A 21,610-nucleotide genomic window follows, 5' to 3' on the forward strand; every position below is an offset into this window, starting at 1 on the left:
CCACGCTGAGGCCTACTGCAACCCCTCCAAGGCTGTCCTCAGCTGAGCTCCTCCAGCCCAGACGCATCAGTGACGCTTCATATGATTTCAGACCCAGCCTTCAAGTGTCCCAACAGAGGCCCCAGATGCAATGGAGTCCATCCTAAGTCTCTCACCTTCTCCAGTCCTTCCTTGAGCACTGCAGCCCTGCTCCTTGGAGAAGCTCTGCAGCAGCGGTGTAAAAGCTTGTGCTGTGATCATAAGGGCCTGTTGTGAACCTCAGCTCTTATTCCCAAGCTCAGCAAGACCTCAATCCTGAGCCCCAAGCTGCTCTGAGAGGAGGGATGCTCAGATTATGCCAAGCCTGCTGCAAGGGTTAGCCAGGCTGCCAGCTTCACACCTGGGTAGTTCCTCAGAGCTCAGCGTCTGGCCACCACACTGATCCTCTCACACCCACCTTTCTGTGGGGCCCCTTTCTTCACTCTTGCAGGCATCATGTAAGTCAGCAGTCACTTCCACAGTCTTCTGTTTTTGCATTGTTTGCATAGGTGTTGGTCTTTTCTATCCAAAATACTCTAAGATTCATAATTAATATTTTTGTTTGCTTTTTAATGTCAAGGAAGTATTATAGGCAAACACAAGATAATTAAAATTAAAAAGAAGTCCTCCCCTCCCAGAGCCTTTGTTCCTCTCCCCAGGGGGATCCACTGGGAACTTTTTTTGCCTAGCTTTCTGTCCCCATGACATGTAATGCATGTCACTCCAGAAATGTGGTGAGGGAGCTGAAGTCTCAATCATGCCCCTGCATGTAGCTTCTCTTCCCAAAATGCCAGATCTTGCAGAGGGCACCACAGCAGCATGGATGGTCAGCCTCCCCTCGCACGCTGCACAGCGCTGTGAGGCTGCACGCTGTGATTTGCTTATGTGTACCAGCTGCTGGCCTTCTGGCTGCTATGTAAGGCTCTGAGCTCCAGGACCAGGTATTACACTCTATTTGTGGGACAGATGAAACCCTGGTGGGTGCTGAGACTGCCCCTGCACAGCAGGAGAGAGGCTGTATCTAGCCCAGCGTACCAGGAAGGAGGTGCAGTGGCAGTCTGAGGTGACAGGGCCAAGCAAGGCCCTCCTGCCTGAAACCACACGGCCACACCTGCCAGCTGGGGTCACATCAGTACTTGCAGACCATAAAGTGTGACGAACCACGCTGCTCCCTTGGCCACGGGCCTCTGCCCGGGGTCTGACCTTGGGAGGATGAGGACCGAGAGACGGCCTCACTGCTGTGATGATGACATTCTGACCACTCCTGGAGAAGGAAGAATCCAGCGGGACACAACCCACACCATGCATTTCCCAGGAAATTAAACTTGTGGTTGTGTACTGCCCAGTGACCCGGCTCTTCAGCTTTCAAAGCTCTGGGCAAAGGCAGAGAGCACTGAATGCGAGGCTGAGGCTTTACCTTGTGCTTCGAATAATTCATTCTGAGCTTCTTTAGTGCTCTCGGCCTCTTCATCTGACTTGAGACTCTGTGGAAAGACGCAGAGAGAAGGCTGTGAGTTCCAGGGGGCGCTGCTGGGGACGGAGCACCAGGAACAAACAGAGTAGGATGTTTGGGGAAGTGGGAGATGGCTGAGTATGGAGTCAATCCCTCAGAGGAAAAGCCCACCCCCACCTTGGGGCTGCCCTGCATGCCAGCTAGCAGCCCCAGGTGAGCCCCGCCTAGCAGCAGCAAGGGGCTGGGCCGGGGAGACAGGGGACATGCCTTGTTCTGCACGCTCAGGGCTCCTCAATATAAACCCAGTCATCAACAGTTGACACTGAAGATACAATCAAACACTCGTGTCACAGCAGCACAGAAGCCTGTCCCCCTCTGCATGGTGATGGCTTCAGACCCAGCACTTGAAAGAAGCCAGCCCTGCAGCCACAGCCAACCATTCAGTCTCAGGACACACTCGCCATACAAGGCTTGCAACACACCTCTCTGCACCTTTCCCTCATCAACCATATTAGTTCAGCAAACAGTTGCAAGGTGAGAGCAGGTTTCTGTATCCCTCCAAGGGCTCCAGGATAGCACAGTGCCTGGTAATCACCTCACACCCCAGCAGCCTTTGCAAACCTGTACCCAAGACAAGAGCCCGGGTCATCAAGAAACACGCGACTTAAGTAAAAACCTCGTGCTGCAGTGACTGCATCAGCCAACCGGAATCAAAGTCTGCTTTTGTACAGGTGTTGTGTGTCCCCACAACTGACTGTGGAATGGATGCCTGGTGAACAAGACTCTGTATGCTTCAAAGCTGGCACTGGCTCTGATCGGGGAGAATCTGTGAGTTGGTGATAAATACGCAACCCCATTTTTTAATGAGTTCAACTCCACTGACAACCCTAAAGGTGGCTTTCCCAGTGTTCAGATTTTGGGAATCAAAGATGATTTAAGAAGCAGAATGGCACCAATGAAGATCCACCACAAGGAGGAGATTCACTATCTCTCCATCCCTGAGGTCCAAATTTTTAAAAAAGAACAAAAAGGAATGTTCTGGATTTACCGGCATCACCTAGATGTCACATGCCCCTGAGAAAAAAGACTCTAAGATTTAAATATATTTTGGTTGTTTTCCCTCTTTGCCTCCACAAATGTTGAAAACAAACGGTAAACAAGTCCACCTGGGGGCCCGACCTGTCTAAGAAGGATGTGCTCCTGATCGAGACCCACCTGACAGAAGCTGACAGCAGAGACAGCAGGAACCAGGAACCTTTTGGAATCCTTGAAAATGGTTTGACCCAATCTATGATTAACTTACAAGCTGTGGACCTGCCTCATGGACATATTGCTTAACATGAAGCCCCACGAGACTCTGGCAGCCATCTCCTGGGCCCATCCCCCTCTCCTTGGGTGATCCCTGCATCCCAGGCACCTGCAGCAAATGACCCAGGGAGCCTGGGGGACAGGGAGGCAACTTCCAAGGCCCCAGGATGCATTGGCTCATACAGGCCAGTTATAAGTGCTGGGCCTCAGTATAACTAAGTGTTCAAGATAAGTAGGGCTGGGAGTTGACACACTCACACTCCTAACCTCGAGGCTGTTTCAAAAAGGCATCTTCACTTTTCTACTCTTAGCACATTGACCCTTCACTCCCATGAAGCCATAAACATTGCCTTCTAGAGTTGGTGGTGGTATCGGGGAAAGAGAGATATTGTATACAAAGGATTCATGATAGTGAGTTCTCATGAGATCTGGTTGTTTAAAAGTGTGTAGCACCTCCCCCTGCTCTCTATTCCTCCTTCTCCAGTCATGTAAGACATGCCTGCTTCCCCTTCGCCTTCCGCCATGATTGTGAGTTTCCTGAGGCATCCCCAGCCATGCCTCCTGTACAGTCTGAGGAAATTCTCTATGGCACTAATTCAGGAGAGAACCCTGTGTCCAGGACTGTCCTGAAGACAACCAGACCGAATTTAAATGAAATGGCACTCCCCAAAGTGACCAAGCTTCTGGCGACTCAGGGTGCCTGAGAGGGCAGCTGCCCTCCCCATATCTTGTGATTATGTGCTACAAACAGGGATGAAGGGAAGCATTTGTTATTCCCAACACTGGGCAGCTGGGGTGGGAGAGGGGCCTGACCCACCTCCACGCTCTCCAGAGATGCTGAGTGCCAGAGGTGACTTTTCAGGCTGGCCTGGGTTTGCTGCTCGGGCACACGTCTGGCTTCTGTGGCAGCGTCACATAGCTCAGGCCAGCTCCGACGGCCATACCACTTAGAACCATTCACATACTTTGGAGGGATGGCACTGGAGGCAGCTGGAAAGAAAACAGGAAATTTGGTGGGGGTCCTTTATAGCAGTTCTGGGCCCGTGCAGGCCAGCAGGTACCCTCTGAGAAGGTGCACACTCAGCACCAAGTGTGCCTCTCAAACACGTACTGCTCTGCACACAGAAGCATCTGGAAAGACACGAGAAACAGTGACAATGGCAATTCTATGGCCTTGGGTGGGAGACTGAGAAAGCAAGGGTGGGGCGAGGAGGACTTTCCCCTAAACTTTGTAAGCTATTTATACTTTTTCAAGCATATTTTGCTTTTATGTAATGAAAAACTAATATGAAATCTAGCTATCTATGCAAAGGATCAATAAAACCTCCAATAATCCAAGAACATATAGCCAATGATCACCTGACTCTCAGTATCCTGAGTGAACACGCTAAACATCAAGTGACATTCCAGGCAGCTGACAATAACACAGGGTGACCAGAATATCTCTCACCCCACTGGGACAGAGTCATCATGGGCCTTATTAATAATCATCCCAAGACAGCAGGCACCATCAAGGACTGGCCTAGCACACTCTCACCAGAAGGGTCTGAGCGTATGGGAAGTTAATATGGTTTGGCTCTGTGTCCCCACCCAAATCTCATGTCAAATTGTAATCCTCAGTGTTGGAGGAAGGGCCTGGTGGGAGGTGATTGGATCATGTAGGTGGATTTCCCAATTGCTGTTCTCATCATACTGAGTTCTCATGAGATCTGGTTGTTTAAAAGTGTGTAGCACCTCCCTCTGCTCTTTCTTCCTCCTTCTCCAGTCATGTAAGACATGCCTGCTTCCCCTTCGCCTTCCGCCATGATTCTGAGTTTCCTGAAGCATCTCCAGCCATGCCTCCTGTACAGTCTGAGGAACTGTGAGTCAATTAAAACTCTTCTTTAAAAATAAATTACCCAGTCTCAGGTAGTTCCTTATAGCAATGTGAAAACAGACTAATACAGAAAATTGGCACCAGGAGTGGAGCATTGCTACAAAGATACATGAAAATGTAGAAGCAGCTTTGGAATTGGATAACAGGCAGAAGTTGGGACAGTTTGGAGGGCTCAGAAGAAGATAGGAAGATGTGGGAAAGTTTGTAACCTTCTAGAGACTTGTTAAACTGATGTGACCAAAATGCTAATAGTGATATGGACAATGAAGTCCAGACTGCAGTGGTCTCAAATGGAGATAAGGAGCAGATTGGGAACTGAAAAAAGGTCACACTTGCTATGCTTTAGCAAAGAGCCTGGTGGCATTTTGCCTCTACCCTAGAGATCTGTGCAACTTTGAACTTGAGAGAAATGATTTAGAGTATCTGATGGAAGAAATTTCTAAGCAGCAAGGCATTCAAGATGTGCCCTGGCTGCTTCTAACAGCATATGCTTATATTCATGAGCAAAGAGATGATCTGAAACTAAAACTTATATTTAAAAGGGAAGCAAAGTGTGAAAGTTTGGAAAATTTGCAGCCTGGCCATGTGGTAGAGAAGAAAAATCCATTTTCAGGGGAGGAAGGAACTCAACTCAACTGCAGAAATTTGTAATAGTAAAGAGGAGCCAGATGTTAATATCTAAGACAATGGAGAAAATGCCTGGAAGGCATTTCAGAGAGCTTCATGGCAGCCCCTCCCATCACTAGCTCACAGGCCAAGGAGGAAAGAATGATTTCATGGGCTGGAAATAGAGCACTGCTGCCCTGTGCAACCTTGGGACACTGCTCCCTACGTCCCAGCTGCTCCAGCTCCAGCCATGGCCGAAAGGGGCCAAAAATATCTCAGGCTGCTGTTCCAGAGGGTGCAAACCATAAGCCTTGGTGGCTTCCATGTTGTGTTGAGCCTGCAGGTGGACAGAGGGCAAGAGTTGAGGCTTGGGAGCTTCCACTTAGATTTCAGAGGATATATGACAGACATCTGATGTCCAGGCAGAAGTCTGCTGCAGGGACAGAGCCCTCATGGATAACCTCTATTAGGGCAGTGTAGAGGGGAAATGTGGGGTTGGAACCCACACAGAGTCCCCACTGGGCACTGCCTAGTGGAACTGTGAGAAAAGGGTCACTGTCCTCCAGACCCTAGAATGGTAGAACCACTGATAGCTTGCACTATGCATGTGGAAAAACCACAGGCACTCAACATCAGCCCATGAAAGCAACCACAGGGCCTGTATCCTGCAGAAACACAGGATGGGAGCCCACCCCTTGCATTGGTGTGGCCTGGATGTAAGACATGGAGTCAAAGGAGATTATTTTAGAGCTTTAATATTTAATGACTGCCCTGCTGGGTTTCAGACTTGCATGGGGCCTGTAGCCCCTTTGTTTTGGCCAATTTCTCCCTTTTGGAACAGGAACATTTACCCAATGGCTGTATCCCCACTGTATCTTGGAAGTACCTATCTAGTTTTTTATTCTACAGGCTCATAGGTGGAAAGGACTTGCCTTGTCTCAGATGAGACTTTGGACTTGGGTTTTTGAGTTAATGCTGGAATGAGTTAAGACTCTGGGAGACTTGTTAGAAGGCATGATTGTGTTTTGAAATGTGAGAAGGACATGCATGAGATTTTGGGGGGGTGTGCAGGGTGAAATGATATGGTTTGGCTGTGTGTCCCCACCCAAATCTCATGTTGAATTTAATTCCCAATGTTGGAGGAAGGGCCTGGTGGGAGGTGATTGAATCATGGGGGCAGAACTTCCCCCTTGCTGTTTTTGTGATAGTGAGTGAGTTCTCCTGAGATCTGGTTATTTTTTTATTGTTGTTTGTTTGTTTGTTTTTGTTTTGTTTTTTTTGAGACAGAGTCTCTCTCTGTCACCCAGGCTGGAGTGCAGTGGCGCCATCTCGGCTCACTGCAAGCTCTATCTCCCAGGTTCACGCCATTCTCCTGCCTCAGCCTCCCAAGTGGCTGGGACAACAGGCAACTACCACCATGCCCAGCTAATTTTTTTGTATTTTTTTTTAGTAGAGACGGGGTTTCACCGTGTTAGCCAGGATGGTCTCAATCTCCTGATCTCGTGATCTGCCCGCCTCGGCCTCCCAAAGTGCTGGGATTACAGGTGTAAGCCACCACATCCAGCCCAAGATCTGGTTGTTTAAAAGTGTGTAGCACCTCCCGCTTCACTCTCTTCCTCCTGCTCTGCCACGTGGAGATGTGCCTGCTTCCCCTTTGCCTTCCACCATGATTGTTCCTGAGGCCTCCCCAGCCATGGTTTCTGTACAGCCTGCAGAACTGTGAGTGAATTAAACCTCTTTTCTTCATGAATTACTCAGTCTCAGGTAGTTTCTTATAGCAATATGAGAACAAACTAATACAGAAGTGTTGATAAGGAATAGGACCATTTAGTTGAGGAACACTTTTAAATTCTAATTGGAAAAGAAAGAAAAAGAAAGAAAAAATAGAATTGAAACAGGTGAGAAAAAAGCACAAGTTCTGAACAGTTTGTTGTTTCTTTGGAAGCACTGACATGTCCCACAGGTTGAGACAGTTTTAAGCTTAGATGCGCCCACCATGCACCAAGGAGAAGGACCTTCTGTGTTCTCTAGCACAGATGGGAAAACACAACATCAGAGGACCAGGCTGTCACCTCCTCGAGGTGCTTTGATATCTCTGATCACCCTCCAAGCTCCTGTGCCTTAGGGAGAGTAGGGAGCCCTTCCACATCTTAAAGAAGGAAAGTGTGAATTGGAGCAACTTACACCTCACCCAGGTCATGCATATGGCTAGTGGGGGGCTGACTCTGAACCCAGGGCTTCTCCTCCCACCCCAGGGCTCCTTACCAGCACCTCTGCAACAAGCAAGAGGAGTGGGAAAGGGCACCAGCACACAGCAGAAGGAGCAGGGTCTGGCAACAGTGCACACGCAAGGGCCCAGGACTTCAAGCTGGAGAGCCGGGACCCAAATCCTGGCCATCGCTTACTAACTGTGGAATGGTGAATGAATCTCTTCTCACCTGGGGCCTCAGTTTCCTCATCTGAATAACGGGTATGGTAAGTAATACCACAGGATTTCTATGAGGGTTAAATGGACTCTTTGTAAACGTACACAAAGCTCAATGTCATATGCTAACACAGATAACCTCTGTGTGAGCCTGGTCCCTTCCGCTTTCCCGTCCTCTGCCCCAAGCCCTGTGACAGCCTTGTCTACTGCCACACACCCCTCCTGACCAGGACATCCTGCTGTGAGACACGAGGGAAGCGCTCCCTATGTGACACACTAAATAATACCACAAACACAACACCCCTGCAAAAGCGAAAGAGCCACCCCCATTTCACACCCTCCTGACATGGGGCCATCTGCAACCAAGAAGCAGGCCACCACCACCTCATCACTCCAGGCCTGGGCAGCCCTCCCTCTGACCTTGCCCACAGCCTGTTACCATCCCGGCACCTTGAGGCTGAAACCAAGGCCAGGTGGCTTTCTCCAAGGATGCCACTTCCACTTAGGGACACAGCCTGTGTCCCAGCAGGCCTGTCCCTGTAACAGGATTCCAATCAGTCACATTAGCACAGTGCAGTGTCATCATCCATGGCAGGCACAGCGCGCGTTATTATATGACACCATTTCACAAATAAATCAAGGAAGAAAAAACATCAAGTGTTTCTTCCAAGTCCATATACCTTGCGGGTGACAGAAAGTAAGGTAGAATTCAGTTTTCAGAACTGCTGGATTCTTTCAATAGAATATTACACTACAAAAGTTAACAAACAAATAATGAAAAGAAAATACAGAGGAAATCCTCTTACCTGATTCCAAAGAACTACTGTCTTCATCTGAGGGGCGAACACCAGCATTTGAAGACAACACAGCTACAAAACCTTCCTTAAATTCCTCAAAGTTAACCTGGGTGAATTGAAGGTGAGAGAAGACAATGTCGCTTTCAACAGATCACACATTTCAAAAGCGACTCTTTTGGATTTTCTCCCAGATAGAAACATAGTATTACTGCCTTTTAGAATGAGAATATTCATGTTTTCAAATATTTACTTAAGATTTTTAAAAACAGAAGAGCATGATAAGGAAAGTAGAAGTGGACCATAATCCTACCACCAAATAAACAACTATCAACAATTTTGTAAATCAAACATAATTAGGAAAGAGGGATCTGATGACCACAAAACGTTACACATAAGGTGAACGCCCATGGCATCCCCAACGCCGCCAGCACTGCAGAAGGCCTCTCCACCACGACCCTTCCCCCTACATCTCCTGAACCCTACCCTGACTTTTATGGTGACAGCTTCCTCGCTTTTCTAGACCTCATTCGCATGCATGCCTAAAGCTTGGTTTCATTTGGCTTCTCTGTGTCCTCAGAAGCTTTGCTATAGTGCCCACCTGAGGAGGGGATTGCTGGGTCATAGAATGTGCCCTGTTGGCACATTCCCTTGGTGAACTGAACCTTCTATTATAACAAAATGCTCACACTCTTTAATTCAGTAAAGCTTTTCACCTTAAAGTCCATTTTCTCTTTTAACAAGAAACTACTCCAGCTTTCTTTTGGTCAGTATTTACATATTATCTTTTTATTGAACTTTTAATTCCAATTTTTAATATCCTTATGTTTTAGATATGTCTCTTATGAACAGTAACAGTTGGATTTTGTCCAATCTGACAAATTTTATCCTTTAACTTAAATATGTAATCTAATTACATTTAATGTGATTACTGATTTACTGGATTTAAACTGATTATTTCACTTTCTGCTTTCAATTTGACCTGCTTGTTTTTTCTCTCCCCTCCCCCACCCCGCCTTTGGATTTACTATTTTAGGATTTCACTTTTCTCTTATTAATTTAGATGTTATGGCCAGGCATGGTGGCTCATGCCTGTAATCCCAGCACTTTGGGAGGCTGAGGCAGGTGGATCACTTGAGGTCAGGAGTTCAAGACCAGCCTGGCCAATATGGTGAAACCCCATCTCTACTAAAAATACAAAAATTAGCCGGGCATGGTGGCATGTGCCTGTAATCCCAGCTACTCGGGAGGCTGAGGCAGAAGAATCACTTGAACCCAGGAGGCAGAGGTTGCAGTGAGCCAAGATAGCGCCATTGCACTCCAGCCTGGGCAACAGAGCGAGACTCTGTCTCAAAAAAAAAAAAAAAAAAAAAAAAGGAAGTTATATAGTCTATTTTCACTTTTCTACTGATTACCCTAAAATTACAACATCCATTCTTAGTTTACCAAAGTTGACTATTAATAATACTTTTACCCTCTTCTATGACAATCCAAAGCCAGTGAAATATATTAGCTCCAGTTACCACACTCCTGACTTCAATGCCTTAGTTATCATGTATTTTATTTCTATATGTTTTAAACCCTCACAAAATACTATTTTTGGTTTTGTATAATGTTCATTTTAGAATTATCCACATAGTTTTTCTGTTTTTCATTTCTTCTTGCAATTCTGACTTCCCATCTGGAATAATTTTCCAACTATTTAAAATACATTCTTTAGAACTTTGTTTTTCTTGAATATGCCAGTGCCAAATTTTTTGTCTAACATGTTTTTATTTTACATTAATTCTTTTTTTAACAAAGAAATCATTTATAACTTATAAATTATCCTTTTAGAATAGTGGAAATGACTCTGCTGTCCATTTAAACAGAATGGATAAACAAATTGATACAGGCATAGTCATACAATGAAATACCTGACAATGAAAAAGAACAAACCACTAATAGACACAGTAACACGAATGTATCTCAGAGACATACTATGGAGTAAAGAAGCCAGAGAATGGTCAGGTGCGGTGGCTCATGCCTGTAATCCCAGCACTTCGGGAGGCAGAGGCAGGGTGATTGCTTGAGCTCAGGAGTTGGAAACCAGCCTGGGCAACATGGTGAAAAAAAATACAATGATTAGCTGGGCATGGTGGCACGTGCCTGTAGACCCAGCTACCTTGGGGGCTGAGGCAGGAGGATTGCTTGAGCCCAGGAGGTCGAGGCTACAGTGAGCCAAGATCATGCCTGGGTGATGAAGTGAGACCCTGTCTCAAAAAAAAAAAAAAAAAAAAAAAAAAAAGCCAGAGAGTATGTACTGAGTATGTGCTGTATTAAAATATAGAATTTATATAAAATTCAGAAACAGGAAAAAAAATCTATGGTATTGGTGTCCAGACAGTGGTTAACCTTTGGTAGTAGAGGAACCAAAAAGAGACATGATGAGGGATAAGGGTGTGATGGTTACACAGGTGTGCTCAGTTTGGAATATGCACTGACCTGTACACTTGGACACACGGCTCTTTTCTCTAGGTACGCTTCAGTGAAAGTCACACAGAAAGAAATCAACAGAAGGGCTATTAGGTTGGTCAAAATATCACCACTAAGTGTTGGAGAAGAACGTTTGGGGCCAGAAGTCCAAGCATGCTTCCAAAATCTGGCCAAGAATTTGCATGAGCACATCTCTGTTGCTGCCATTGAATACAAAATGTGGCTGTTTCTTTGCAGACACCTCGGCCTGGGACACACATGTATTACTATCTGACATTAAATTATACATGCATTTGCTTATTTTCTGCCCCCCAGTTAAAATGTGAGCTCACTTTTGGCATATAGTAGGGACTCAACTAATATTTATTGGGTATCTTTGCCTCTATATCCTTTCACTGCTAAGAAGAACTCTCCTTCTCACAGAGGCATTCTTTCACCTTTATTCTTAAAGGATATTTTTACTTGGTATGAAATTCAGGTTGGCAGTTATTTTCTTCTAGCATATTGGAGATATCTTTCCACTGTCTTCTGACTTCTATTGTTGCATTACAGAAAGCAATGGTCAATCTAACTATGGCTCACTTTTAGGATATGTCTTTCTCTAGCTTCCCTTTTAAAATTATTAAACTTTTCATCTTGAGCTCATTATAGATCCATACGCTGTTGTAAGAAAAATACAAAGAGATCCTGTGTACTCACTTCTGGCTGTTTTTAAGATATTCTCTCTGGCTTTGTTTTCCTTCAGTTTCACATAAGATGCCAGGTATAGATGTCTCTTTAACCTGCTTGGAATTCCATGGGCTTTTGGAATCCCAAGAAGTATGTTTCTGTCCTGAAAATGTTTTAGCTATTACTTCTTCGCATAATGCCCCTCTAGCATTCACTTGTTTCCTCCCGGGACTCCAGTTAAAGGGATGCTGGACTTTCTCACTACATCTGTACCACCTCGTTTTATATCTTCATGCTGCATTCTGGACGACTCCAGTTAATGAATGGTCTCTTCAGCTGTGTCTAATTGGCTGTTAAATGCTTCTATTTAGTTTTAAATTTTGGTGATCATACTTTTCAGTTCTAGACTGAAAAGTCTAGAACTTTTTTGGTTCATTGTTCAGATTTGTTACTTCACTTTTCAGAGTTCTTTTAGATATTTTTTAAGCTTTAAAAAAATCTCTAATATAGTAACCATAATTGTTTTATATTTTGTGTCTAACAATTCTGATATCTCACATATTTGTGGGTGTGCTTCCATTGTCAGTTGTTTCTGCTGGTTCTTGCTCATCTGTCTTGTTTGCCCAGTTATCCTTTATTGTATGCTGGTCATTGTATTTGGCTATTATTTAGGAATAATTTCAGATTTGGGATGATGGCACTTTTATTGTTTGCTTTGGCTAGGTGCCTATCCATGCAGTGCCAGTAATCTAAGTGCAGGATTTGAGATTATCTAGTGTACTGAGGGATATAAGACCAGACCACAAAGCGGTATAATGACTGACTGCAATTCATCTTTACCCTACAGGTCTTACCCTTCAGGATTCTTCCTTAAATTTGGGGTTGGTTTGTCAACCCTGGGTTTCTACCTTGAATGACTCCGGGTTTTGACATATGTTTCTGGGGCTCTTTGAGGTCCCCAAGGCCACAGATCAATTTCTCAGTTGCTTACTTAAAATCACAAAATATTCTCAGGGAAAATGGGCTTTTGTGTGCTAAGCTTACCTCTCTGGGTACTTAATTTACTACACTTTTTTTTTGTTTGTTTCTGAGACAAGATCTCACTCTATCACCTAGGCTGAAGGGCATCGGCACGATCACAGCTCACTGCAGCCTCAATCTCCCAAGCTCAAGTGATCCTCCACCTTGGCCTCCTGAGTAGGTGGGTCTACATGTGTGTACCACCACCCCCAGCTAATTTTTTTTTATTTTTAGTAGAGACAAGGTCGGGCTATATTGCCCAGACTGGTCTTGAACTCCTGAACTCAAGTGATTCTCCTGCCTTGGCCTCCCAAAGTACTGGAATTACAGACCTGAGCCACCATGCCCAGCCTATCACAGATTTTTTGACTGGCAATTTCTCACTGATTTATTTGCTCTTTACTGTTTTCAAAATATTTGTTTTTATTATTTTGTTCAGTTTTTCTAGTAGTCCTCCTTGAAAGCTTGGCCTGAGTTAGCTCACTTACCACTATCAGAACATCTGAACTACTTCTTCCTTTTTTTAGGGCTGCAAAAGATTTCAACAAATGGAGCTACCAGGATTATTTAACCAATCCCATACTGAAAAAGCTGTTTCCACATTTTTCCTGTCTGAATCAATGCTAGAATGCGTACCTTGAATGCATGTCCTTTCACATGAAGATAGAAACTGTGAGTCTTTCCTCCTTGCATCCCTAGCATCTGGTGTTGCCTAGCACATAATAAGTCCCCCAAAAATAGCTGTCAAATACTAAACGAATGATGAAATTGCAATTTTGCTCGTTCTAATCACAGATTCTTTTGTGTTGTTGGTAATAATTACCAGCTGACTTTCTTCCATCCATCAAAGAGCAGTGGGATCAGATGGCCCAGTCTGGTGCCATTTCAGTCTGATACTATCTTGACCACACTTGTCTGTTTTCTTGTGTCCTTCTTTACAGCTCACAAAAGGCGAGCGGCAACTCCATATATTCAGGTATTTTACCAATAAGATACACCATCCCATCTCTGCATGATCTCAGATTCATTCATCACAAAGTAAAGAGGCTGGAATGTGTGATCTAGAGGTACTTTCAATTTCAAATTACAATTGTCCCTCAGTATCCCTGGGGGATTGGTTCCGGGACCCTTGGCAGATACCAAACTCCACAGATACTCAAGTCCCTTGTATAAAATGTAGTATTTGCATATAACCTATGCACATCCTCCTGTATGTTTTAAATTAGCTCTAGATTACTTATAATAGCCAATACAATGTAAATACTATGTAAATAGTTGTTAGGCTGCATTGTTTAGGAAATAGTGAGAAGAAAAATGTCTGTACCTGTTCAATACAGATGTGACCATCCTTTTTTTTTTCGGAATATATATATATGAGAGAATATATATATATATAATATATATACATATATATATATGAGACAGGGTCTCATGCTGTTGCCCAGGCTGGAGTGCAGTGACACAATCACACCTCACTACAGCCTCAAACTCCTGGGCTCAAGCAATCCTCCCAGCTCAACCTCACAAGTAGCTGGAATTACAGGTGCGTGCCACCACACCAAGCTACCTTTAAGATTCTCCCTCTCCTCTCTCCCCTCTCCCCTCTCCCCTCTCCCCTCTTTCTTTGGTCTCCCTCTCCTTCTTTCTTCGGTCTCCCTCTGTTGCTGAAGCTGGACTGTACTGCCGTGATCTCAGCTCGCTGCAACCTCCCTGCCTCGGGCTCCTGTGATTCTCCTGCCTCGGCCTGCCGAGTGCCTGGGATTGCAGGCGCGCGCCGCCATGCCTGACTGGTTTTTGTAATTTTGGTGGAGACGGGGTTTCGCCGTGTTGACCAGGCTGGTCTCCAGCTCCTGGCCCCGAGTGATCTGCCCGCCTGGGCCTCCCGAGGTGCTGGGATTGCAGAGGGAGTCTCCCTCACTCAATGCTCAATGTTGCTCGGGCTGGAGTGCAGTGGCGTGATCTCGGCTCACTACAACCTCCACCTCCCAGCCGCCTGCCTTGGCCTCCCAAAGTGCTAAGATTACAGCCTCTGCCCCGCCGCCACCCCGTCTAGGAAGTGAGGAGCGTCTCTGCCTGGCCGCCCCTGGTCTGGGATGTGAGGAGCGCCTCTGCCCGGCCGCCCCTGGTCTGGGATGTGAGGAGCGCCTCTGCCCGGCCGCCCCGTCTGGGAAGTGAGGAGCGCCTCTGCCCGGCCGCCCCGTCTGGGAGGTGAGGAGCGCCTCTGCCCGGCCGCCCCGTCTGGGAGGTGAGGAGCGCCTCTGCCCGGCCGCCCCGTCTGGGAGGTGAGGAGCGCCTCTGCCCGGCCGCCCCGTCTGGGAGGTGAGGAGCGCCTCTGCCCGGCAGCCACCCCGTCTGGGAGGAAGTGAGGAGCGCCTCTGCCCGGCCGCCCCGTCTGGGAAGTGAGGAGCGCCTCTGCCCGGCCGCCCGGTCTGGGAGGTGAGGAGCGCCTCTGCCAGGCCGCCCTGTCTGGGAGGCGTACCCAACAGCTCCGAAGAGACAGCGACCATCGAGAACGGGCCATGAAGACGATGGCGGTTTTGTTGAAAAGAAAAGGGGGAAATGTGGGGAAAAGAGAGACCAGATTGTTACTGTGTCTGTGTAGAAAGAAGTAGGCATAGGAGACTCCATTTTGTTCTCTACTAGGAGAAATTCTTCTGCCTTGGGATGCTGTTGATCTATGGCCTTTCCCCCATCCCCCTGCTCTCTGAAACATGTGCTGTGTCAACTCAGGGTTAAATGGATTAAGGGCGGTGCAAGATGTGCTTTGTTAAACAGATGCTTGGAGGCAGCATGCTCTTTAAGAGTCATCACCACTCCCTAATCTCAAGTACCCAGGGACACAAACACTGCAGAAGGCCGCAGGGACCTCTGCCTAGGAAAACCAGAGACCTTTGTTCATGTGTTTATCTGCTGACCTTCTCTCCACTATTATCCTATGACCCTGCCATATCCCCCTCTCCGAGAAACACCCAAGAATGATCAATAAATACTTAATTAAAAAAAAAAAAAAAGATTTTTCTGTAGAGACGAGGTCTCACTCTGTTGCCCAGGCTAATCTTGAACTCCTAGACTTAAGCAGTCCTCTCACATTGGCCTCCCAAAGTGCTGGGATTACACGTGTGAGCCACCACACCTGGCCTGTTTCATTTTTATGAGATTTCTGTATCAGTAACATTTATATAATATCATATATGATAGTTACTACAAGGACTGGATATACAGTATTTGTTTGCTTGTTTGTTTTTTGAGATGGAGTCTTGCTCTGTTGCCCAGGCTGGAGTGCAATGGTGCGATCTTGGCTCACCATAACCTCCACCTCCCAGGTTCAAGCGATTCTCCCGCCTCAGCCTCCTGAATAGCTGGGATTATAGGTGCGTGCCACCACACCCGGCTAATTTTGTATTTTTATTAGAGACGGGGTTTCACCACGTTGGTCAGGCTGGTCTCCACCTCCCGAACTCGTGATCCACCTGCCTTGGCCTCCCAAAGTGCTGGGACTACAGGTGTGAGCCACTGCACCTGACCTGGATATGTAGTATTTGAACTGAAAAGCCAATCCATTCTCCTGGATAAAGGGTTTATCTTGGTTTTCTTTGAGACTCTCTGAAATCTCTACCATTGGGTTTCTTGTAGAAAAACTGAGACACCAATATGGATATTTCTGGCTTGATACTGCTTCCCTTAAATCTCTGTATGATGTTCCACCTATAGGGGCTGTGGGAGCTCTGCCCTGTCTGTGGGACGAAGCAGAGAAGCAAGCAGAGCCTGAAAAGAAAAATGGTTCACCATGACCAACCATCTCTGAGGAGACAGGATGAAGGCACAGGCAGGGAGAGGTGAACGCTAGGCATCTGCAACGCCAGCAGGGTGCTCTCGAAATGTTACAGAGAGAAGAGAAAGGATAACGTCAGAGCAGAGTCGAGAGCACTAGTGCAAACAAAGTGACTTCTTAGTTTATCTAACATCTGACTTGCTTTCTGGGAAGCATGGCTGTAGGAGGGGATGGAGCTGGGTCAGACAGAAGGACAATGGCTGGACACGCATGGCTATCCCAGGGGGAGCTGAGTCAGAAAGGGCCCGGCTCCTGCCACTGCTTGTGGTACCCAACTTTCTTCTCATCCCCTCCCCACACACATATGAGAAGTCTCAGGCCTCCTGAAAGGAAATTCCGTCTCAGACGAGCTGCTTTTCAGGGCGCGTGTGACAGGATTCCAGTCAGAAATCTCACATAACCCAAGCGAATTTTTCTCCTTGCTGATGCTCTAATACCAATCATGGTTATTCTATCAGAATTGGATGTTTCTGTCTTGTATCATTCCTGTAAACATAAAGTAAAGAAAGCCTTGGGAATGACATGGCTTATTCAATCAGCAGAGCCTGCAATCTGAACGTGGACCCAAAGTTACTCTTTTGGTTTTGAATTTTCCAAAGTTTGATTTCCAAATTCTTGATTTTTCAAAAATATCAATTCAGCAAGATACAGACTCAAATTAAAAAAAATATATATATACGTATATATATATACACATATATGTATATATATACGTATGTATATGTGTATATATATACGTATATATGTGTATATATATACGTATATATATGTGTGTATATATATACGTATATATATATGTGTGTATATATATACGTATATATATACGTGTATATATATATAAAAAACTGGACCATCTGTCTGTATTGCTTAAATAACCAGAGCGTTGATTTTTCATAAATGTGCCTTTTGCTCATCTATGTCCCAAACACACTTCCAGGTGATATCAAGAGAGGCTAGATCATTATCTATCAATAACACATTTGCCTTCTTAAGCGCATTGAAAACGGCAGGAATAGAAACCAAAGTCAGAGAAAGGGCATGAGTTTGCCTGAGAAGAGTTCCTTATGAGGGAGGCACAGTGCACTGCTGACAGGGCAGGTGAGGCTTCTTTGAGGAACTAACAAGAGGTCGGATTCACCCAGACTCTCTACTAGGCCAGCAGTGAGTGGTTCTTTTCTTCATTTGTTTTGGCCCAAGGGCCATTTCAGGAAAATTTACTGGCTGGGTTTCTTTTCCCCAATTCAAAATAAAAATACTGGCTGGGTGCGGTAGCTCATACTTGTAATCATAGCACTTTGGGAGGCCAAGGCAGATGGATCGCTAGAGCTCAGGTGTTCGAGACCAGCCTGGGTAACATGGCAAAACCCCATCTCTACAAAAAAAATACAAAAATTAGCCGGGTGTGGTGGCACAGGCCTGTAGTCCCAGCTACTTGGGGGACTGAGGCGGGAGGATTGCTTGAGTCTGGGAGGTGAAGGTTGCAGTGAGCCGAGGTGGCTCCACTACACTCCAGCCTGGATGACAAAGTGAGACTGTCTCAAAAAAACAAACGAAAAGAAAATACTGAGTCTTGTGGAAAAAATATTATTCCTTCAAAGTTAAGATGACCAACAAGATAAGGCACTGCTGTTAGCAGTAACATCCAGGCATGTTTAAGAAGTAGGAACGGGGAGGTGCTTTTTAGTGTTTTGATCACGAAAGCAGGTTGCAGTCTAGGACCAAGATCCCCATTCTAGATGATCTTGACCTTCTGATAGAAAAGGACCCTCCAATTTCACATTTTCTATCTGGCCTAGATGAAACTATGGGATACTTTTGGACATGGGTATCCTTCGTTCTTTCAACAGTAGCTTGCAATTGTTTTGTCCAACTCCTAGATGGACTTCAAACTGTGAAATTGTGTAAGACAATCTGCCTTCAAGGGACTGTGACACTCTCTGATTACCAGTGTGAGCTGCTCACAGGTCCAACCCTTGTGGTCTTTGTGAACCACACACCACCGGCCTATACCAAACCCCTTCCCATTCTGCCCCTGTGACAAACCACTAAAATAGCTTTCTGGAAAAACAAAACCAAACCTCTGCAAGTTACCACATTAAAAACAAGTAATCTTAAGAAACCACTTTCTACAATGCAGAATTTCCATAGAGGGAAAAACTAGGACACTGTTCCATTTGCTAATAACTTTCCTTTGACACTTGAATCCTTATTCAGCTGATATTTATCAAATGCCCATAAGAGCTAACTATAGACCCCTGTGCTTTCCTTTATGACAATGAAGTCCAACACTCACCCTGGCGAAATGGTCGTTTCCGAGAAGCGTCTGCAGGAGGACGGGCAGCTGCTGCTCCAGGTGAAGCTTAAGGCAGAGCTGGGTCAGCTCCTGGCGGTCCAGAAAGCCAGTCCCCGTGGTGTCACAGCTGCTGTAGACTTCCCTGAGCTGCGAGACATAGTGGTTCTCTTCTTCATCCATCCCATAGCAGGCTGGCAGTGTGCAAGGGAAGAAGAAAACATCAGGACACTTTCCCACCTCCCCTCCCATTCCCACACTGCCGGTGAGCACCGAGCTACACGGTCCAAGCAGGCGCAGGAGCTGGCATGTGGAGAAGGCACCAGGGACCCTTGCAGGGCCAAGCACACAGTGGGAGGACTCAGCTCCACCCTTGCAGGAGAGGCCAGAGCAGGTTAACAGGGAGTGAGGATAAATAGTCCTTCCATTGTCAGTCACAAGAACCAGAATTTCTTTGTTGTATGAAAAATATCCATTAGGCCAGGTATGGTGACTCACGCTTGTAATCCCAACACTTTGGGAGACAAAGGCGGGAGGACTGCTTGAACCCAGGAGTTCAAGGCTGCAGTGGGCCTTGACAGTGCCACTGTTCTCCAGCGTGGGCAGCAGAGTGAAACCCTATCTCAAAAAGGAAACTATTTTAGAATAATTAGAAAATAGAGATATGTAGTATAAAGAAAACTAAAACCATCAAAAATTCCACTACCATATAAAAACACTACTATTAATATTTTGAGCAGCATACAATCTAATTTTTTTTTCTTTTTTGGGAGATAGGGTCTTGCTCTATTGCCCAGGCTGGAGTGCAGTGGGGCAATCTCAGCTCACTGCAACCTCTGCCTCCAAGAGCCCCAGAACACAGCCCAGGCAACAAGACAGCAGACAAACCACGAACCCCGCAGAACTGTGGAGGGTCTCAGAAGCAGTGGAGCAGCCTGAAGGTAGGGCTTAGAATTCCAATGTTCACACACACTCCACTCCCCGGAGTCTGGAGCCGATGATGCCAGACGGATGCGGGAGAGGAGAATAATGAAGGGGCTGAGCCCAAAACACACACACACGCACACAGAAAAACTGCACTACCCAGAGAAGGAAAGAGGAAAGCCATTTCAGCCAGGAAACAAAACAGACTGCTGGGCAAAAAGAATGATCCGAGACCAAGGGAAGTTTCCTGGACACTGACAAGTTACAGTGGCAAAACAACCATCAACAGCAGAATCAGAAGATAAGGAAAGCTCCTATAAAGTGTATCTAAACAATAAAGATAAAAATGAGAGAGAAAAAAAGGGAAATTAAAAGTCAATTCCATACAGTAGTCAAATCAGTGTGGTCTCAGCACAGGCAGACATAGACCCATGGAACAGAATACAGACCCCAGAAATCAACACCCATGGATACAGTCAAACAATCTTCAACAAGGGTGTCAAGACCACAAAACGGGAAAAAGACTGCCTCTCCAATAAATGCTGCAGGGAAAACTACAGATATCCACAAGCAAAAGAACTCAGTTTAACCCTTGCTTTCTACAATATACAAAAATTAACTTTTGTAAAATTTACCAAAAATGGATCAAAGACCTTAAATGTAAGACCTAAAACTATAAAGCGGTTTATAGTTTTAACTAAAATAGTGTAATAGTTTTATAAACAGAGAGAAACCTTCATGATGTTGGATTTGGCAGTGATTTCTTAGATATGTCACTAAGAGCACAGGCAACAAAAGCAAAGATACACAAAGGGGACTACATCAAACTTGAAAACTTGAAGGCACTGCGGGGCCAGGCTGGTGGGAGCAGGGGAAGCCAAAAGAAAAGTAGGTAAGCTCTAAGTCTGTCCTTCTTCCTGGCCCAGGGTACACAGTCCTCCTGTGCCCAACTTCTCACCAGACACCTGCACGTTAGCTCACTGCAACCTTGGCCTTATCAGTACTACACAAAGCCCTCTGCAGCATAAACGCTATTCTATAAAATCCCCAACAAAGCTTTGTCTCTTTGCAGTCAGCTCCTCTCTTCCTGCTGTGCCTGTTGCTCCCTTGCAATGTATTTTTCTACTTTCTCTTCACCCTTCTTTACCTACCTACAAGGCATTTTTCTCCTTTCTCTCTGCCTTTCTTGGTAAATTCTTCTTACCCCTGCGCTGCCAGCCCCAGACAGTTGCGGCTCACCTGTGACAATAACCAAAAGAATTCAAAACAGCATCTCAAAGAGATACAGTCATGTATCACTTAACAACGGTGATAAGTTCTGAAAATGTGTTGTTAGGTGATTTTGTTGTTATGCAAACATCACAGAGTGTACTTACACAAACCAAGATAGCATGGCCTACCACAAACCTAGGCCACAAGCAGGTTCATGTACTGAACCACTGGAGGCAATTGTAACACAATGGTAATCTAAACATATCTAAACATAGAAAAGGTACAGAACTACAGTATTATAATCTTATGAGACCACCACTGTATATGCAGTCCATTGCTGACTGAAATATTGTTATGTGGTGTGTGACTATATGTACAGTCATCCCTCAATATCCATAGGGGGTGGTTCCGGGACCTCTCATGGATACCAAAATCATAGATGCTCAAGTCCCTCTATAAAATGATGTAGTATTTGCATATAACCTATGCATATCCTCCTGTATACTTTAAATCACCTCTAGATTACGTATAATACCTAAGACAAGGTAAATGCTGTGTAAGTAGTTGTTATACCATATTGTTTACGGAATAATGACAAGAAAACAAAAAGCCTCTACATGTTCAGTATAGAGGCAACCATCACAGGCCTAACTACATTTTTGATTCATGGTTAGTTAAATCCACAGATGTAGAACCCACAGATAGAAA

At 45.5% G+C, this 21,610-nt stretch overlaps 1 protein-coding gene across 11 annotated transcripts in view; it reads right to left on the minus strand.

The window, feature by feature from the left end:
- The window catches only part of NINL (ninein like), a 134,075-nt gene that overhangs the window by 57,219 nt on the left and 55,246 nt on the right, over positions 1–21,610 (minus strand). For 8 of the 11 annotated variants that reach the window (XR_010125211.1, XM_054467868.2, XM_063659496.1 and 5 more), the window contains 4 exons: positions 18,770–18,960; positions 8,493–8,589; positions 3,597–3,769; positions 1,436–1,502 (listed from right to left, as the gene is read on the minus strand). Coding sequence is in view for 10 of the 11 variants with exons in the window: in XM_063659494.1 (XP_063515564.1) it covers positions 1,436–1,502; positions 3,597–3,769; positions 8,493–8,589; positions 18,770–18,960 (528 nt within the window). In the remaining variant the exon portion in view is untranslated. Of the gene's footprint in view, positions 1–436; positions 555–1,435; positions 1,503–3,596; positions 3,770–8,492; positions 8,590–18,769; positions 18,961–20,841; positions 20,930–21,610 lie in introns of those variants that run through there. The other 3 variants (XM_063659497.1, XM_063659500.1, XM_063659501.1) reach the window with 3 other exon arrangements.

This window comes from Pongo pygmaeus, chromosome 21 (genome assembly GCF_028885625.2).
Source record: "Pongo pygmaeus isolate AG05252 chromosome 21, NHGRI_mPonPyg2-v2.0_pri, whole genome shotgun sequence".
Lineage (NCBI taxonomy): Eukaryota > Metazoa > Chordata > Mammalia > Primates > Hominidae > Pongo > Pongo pygmaeus.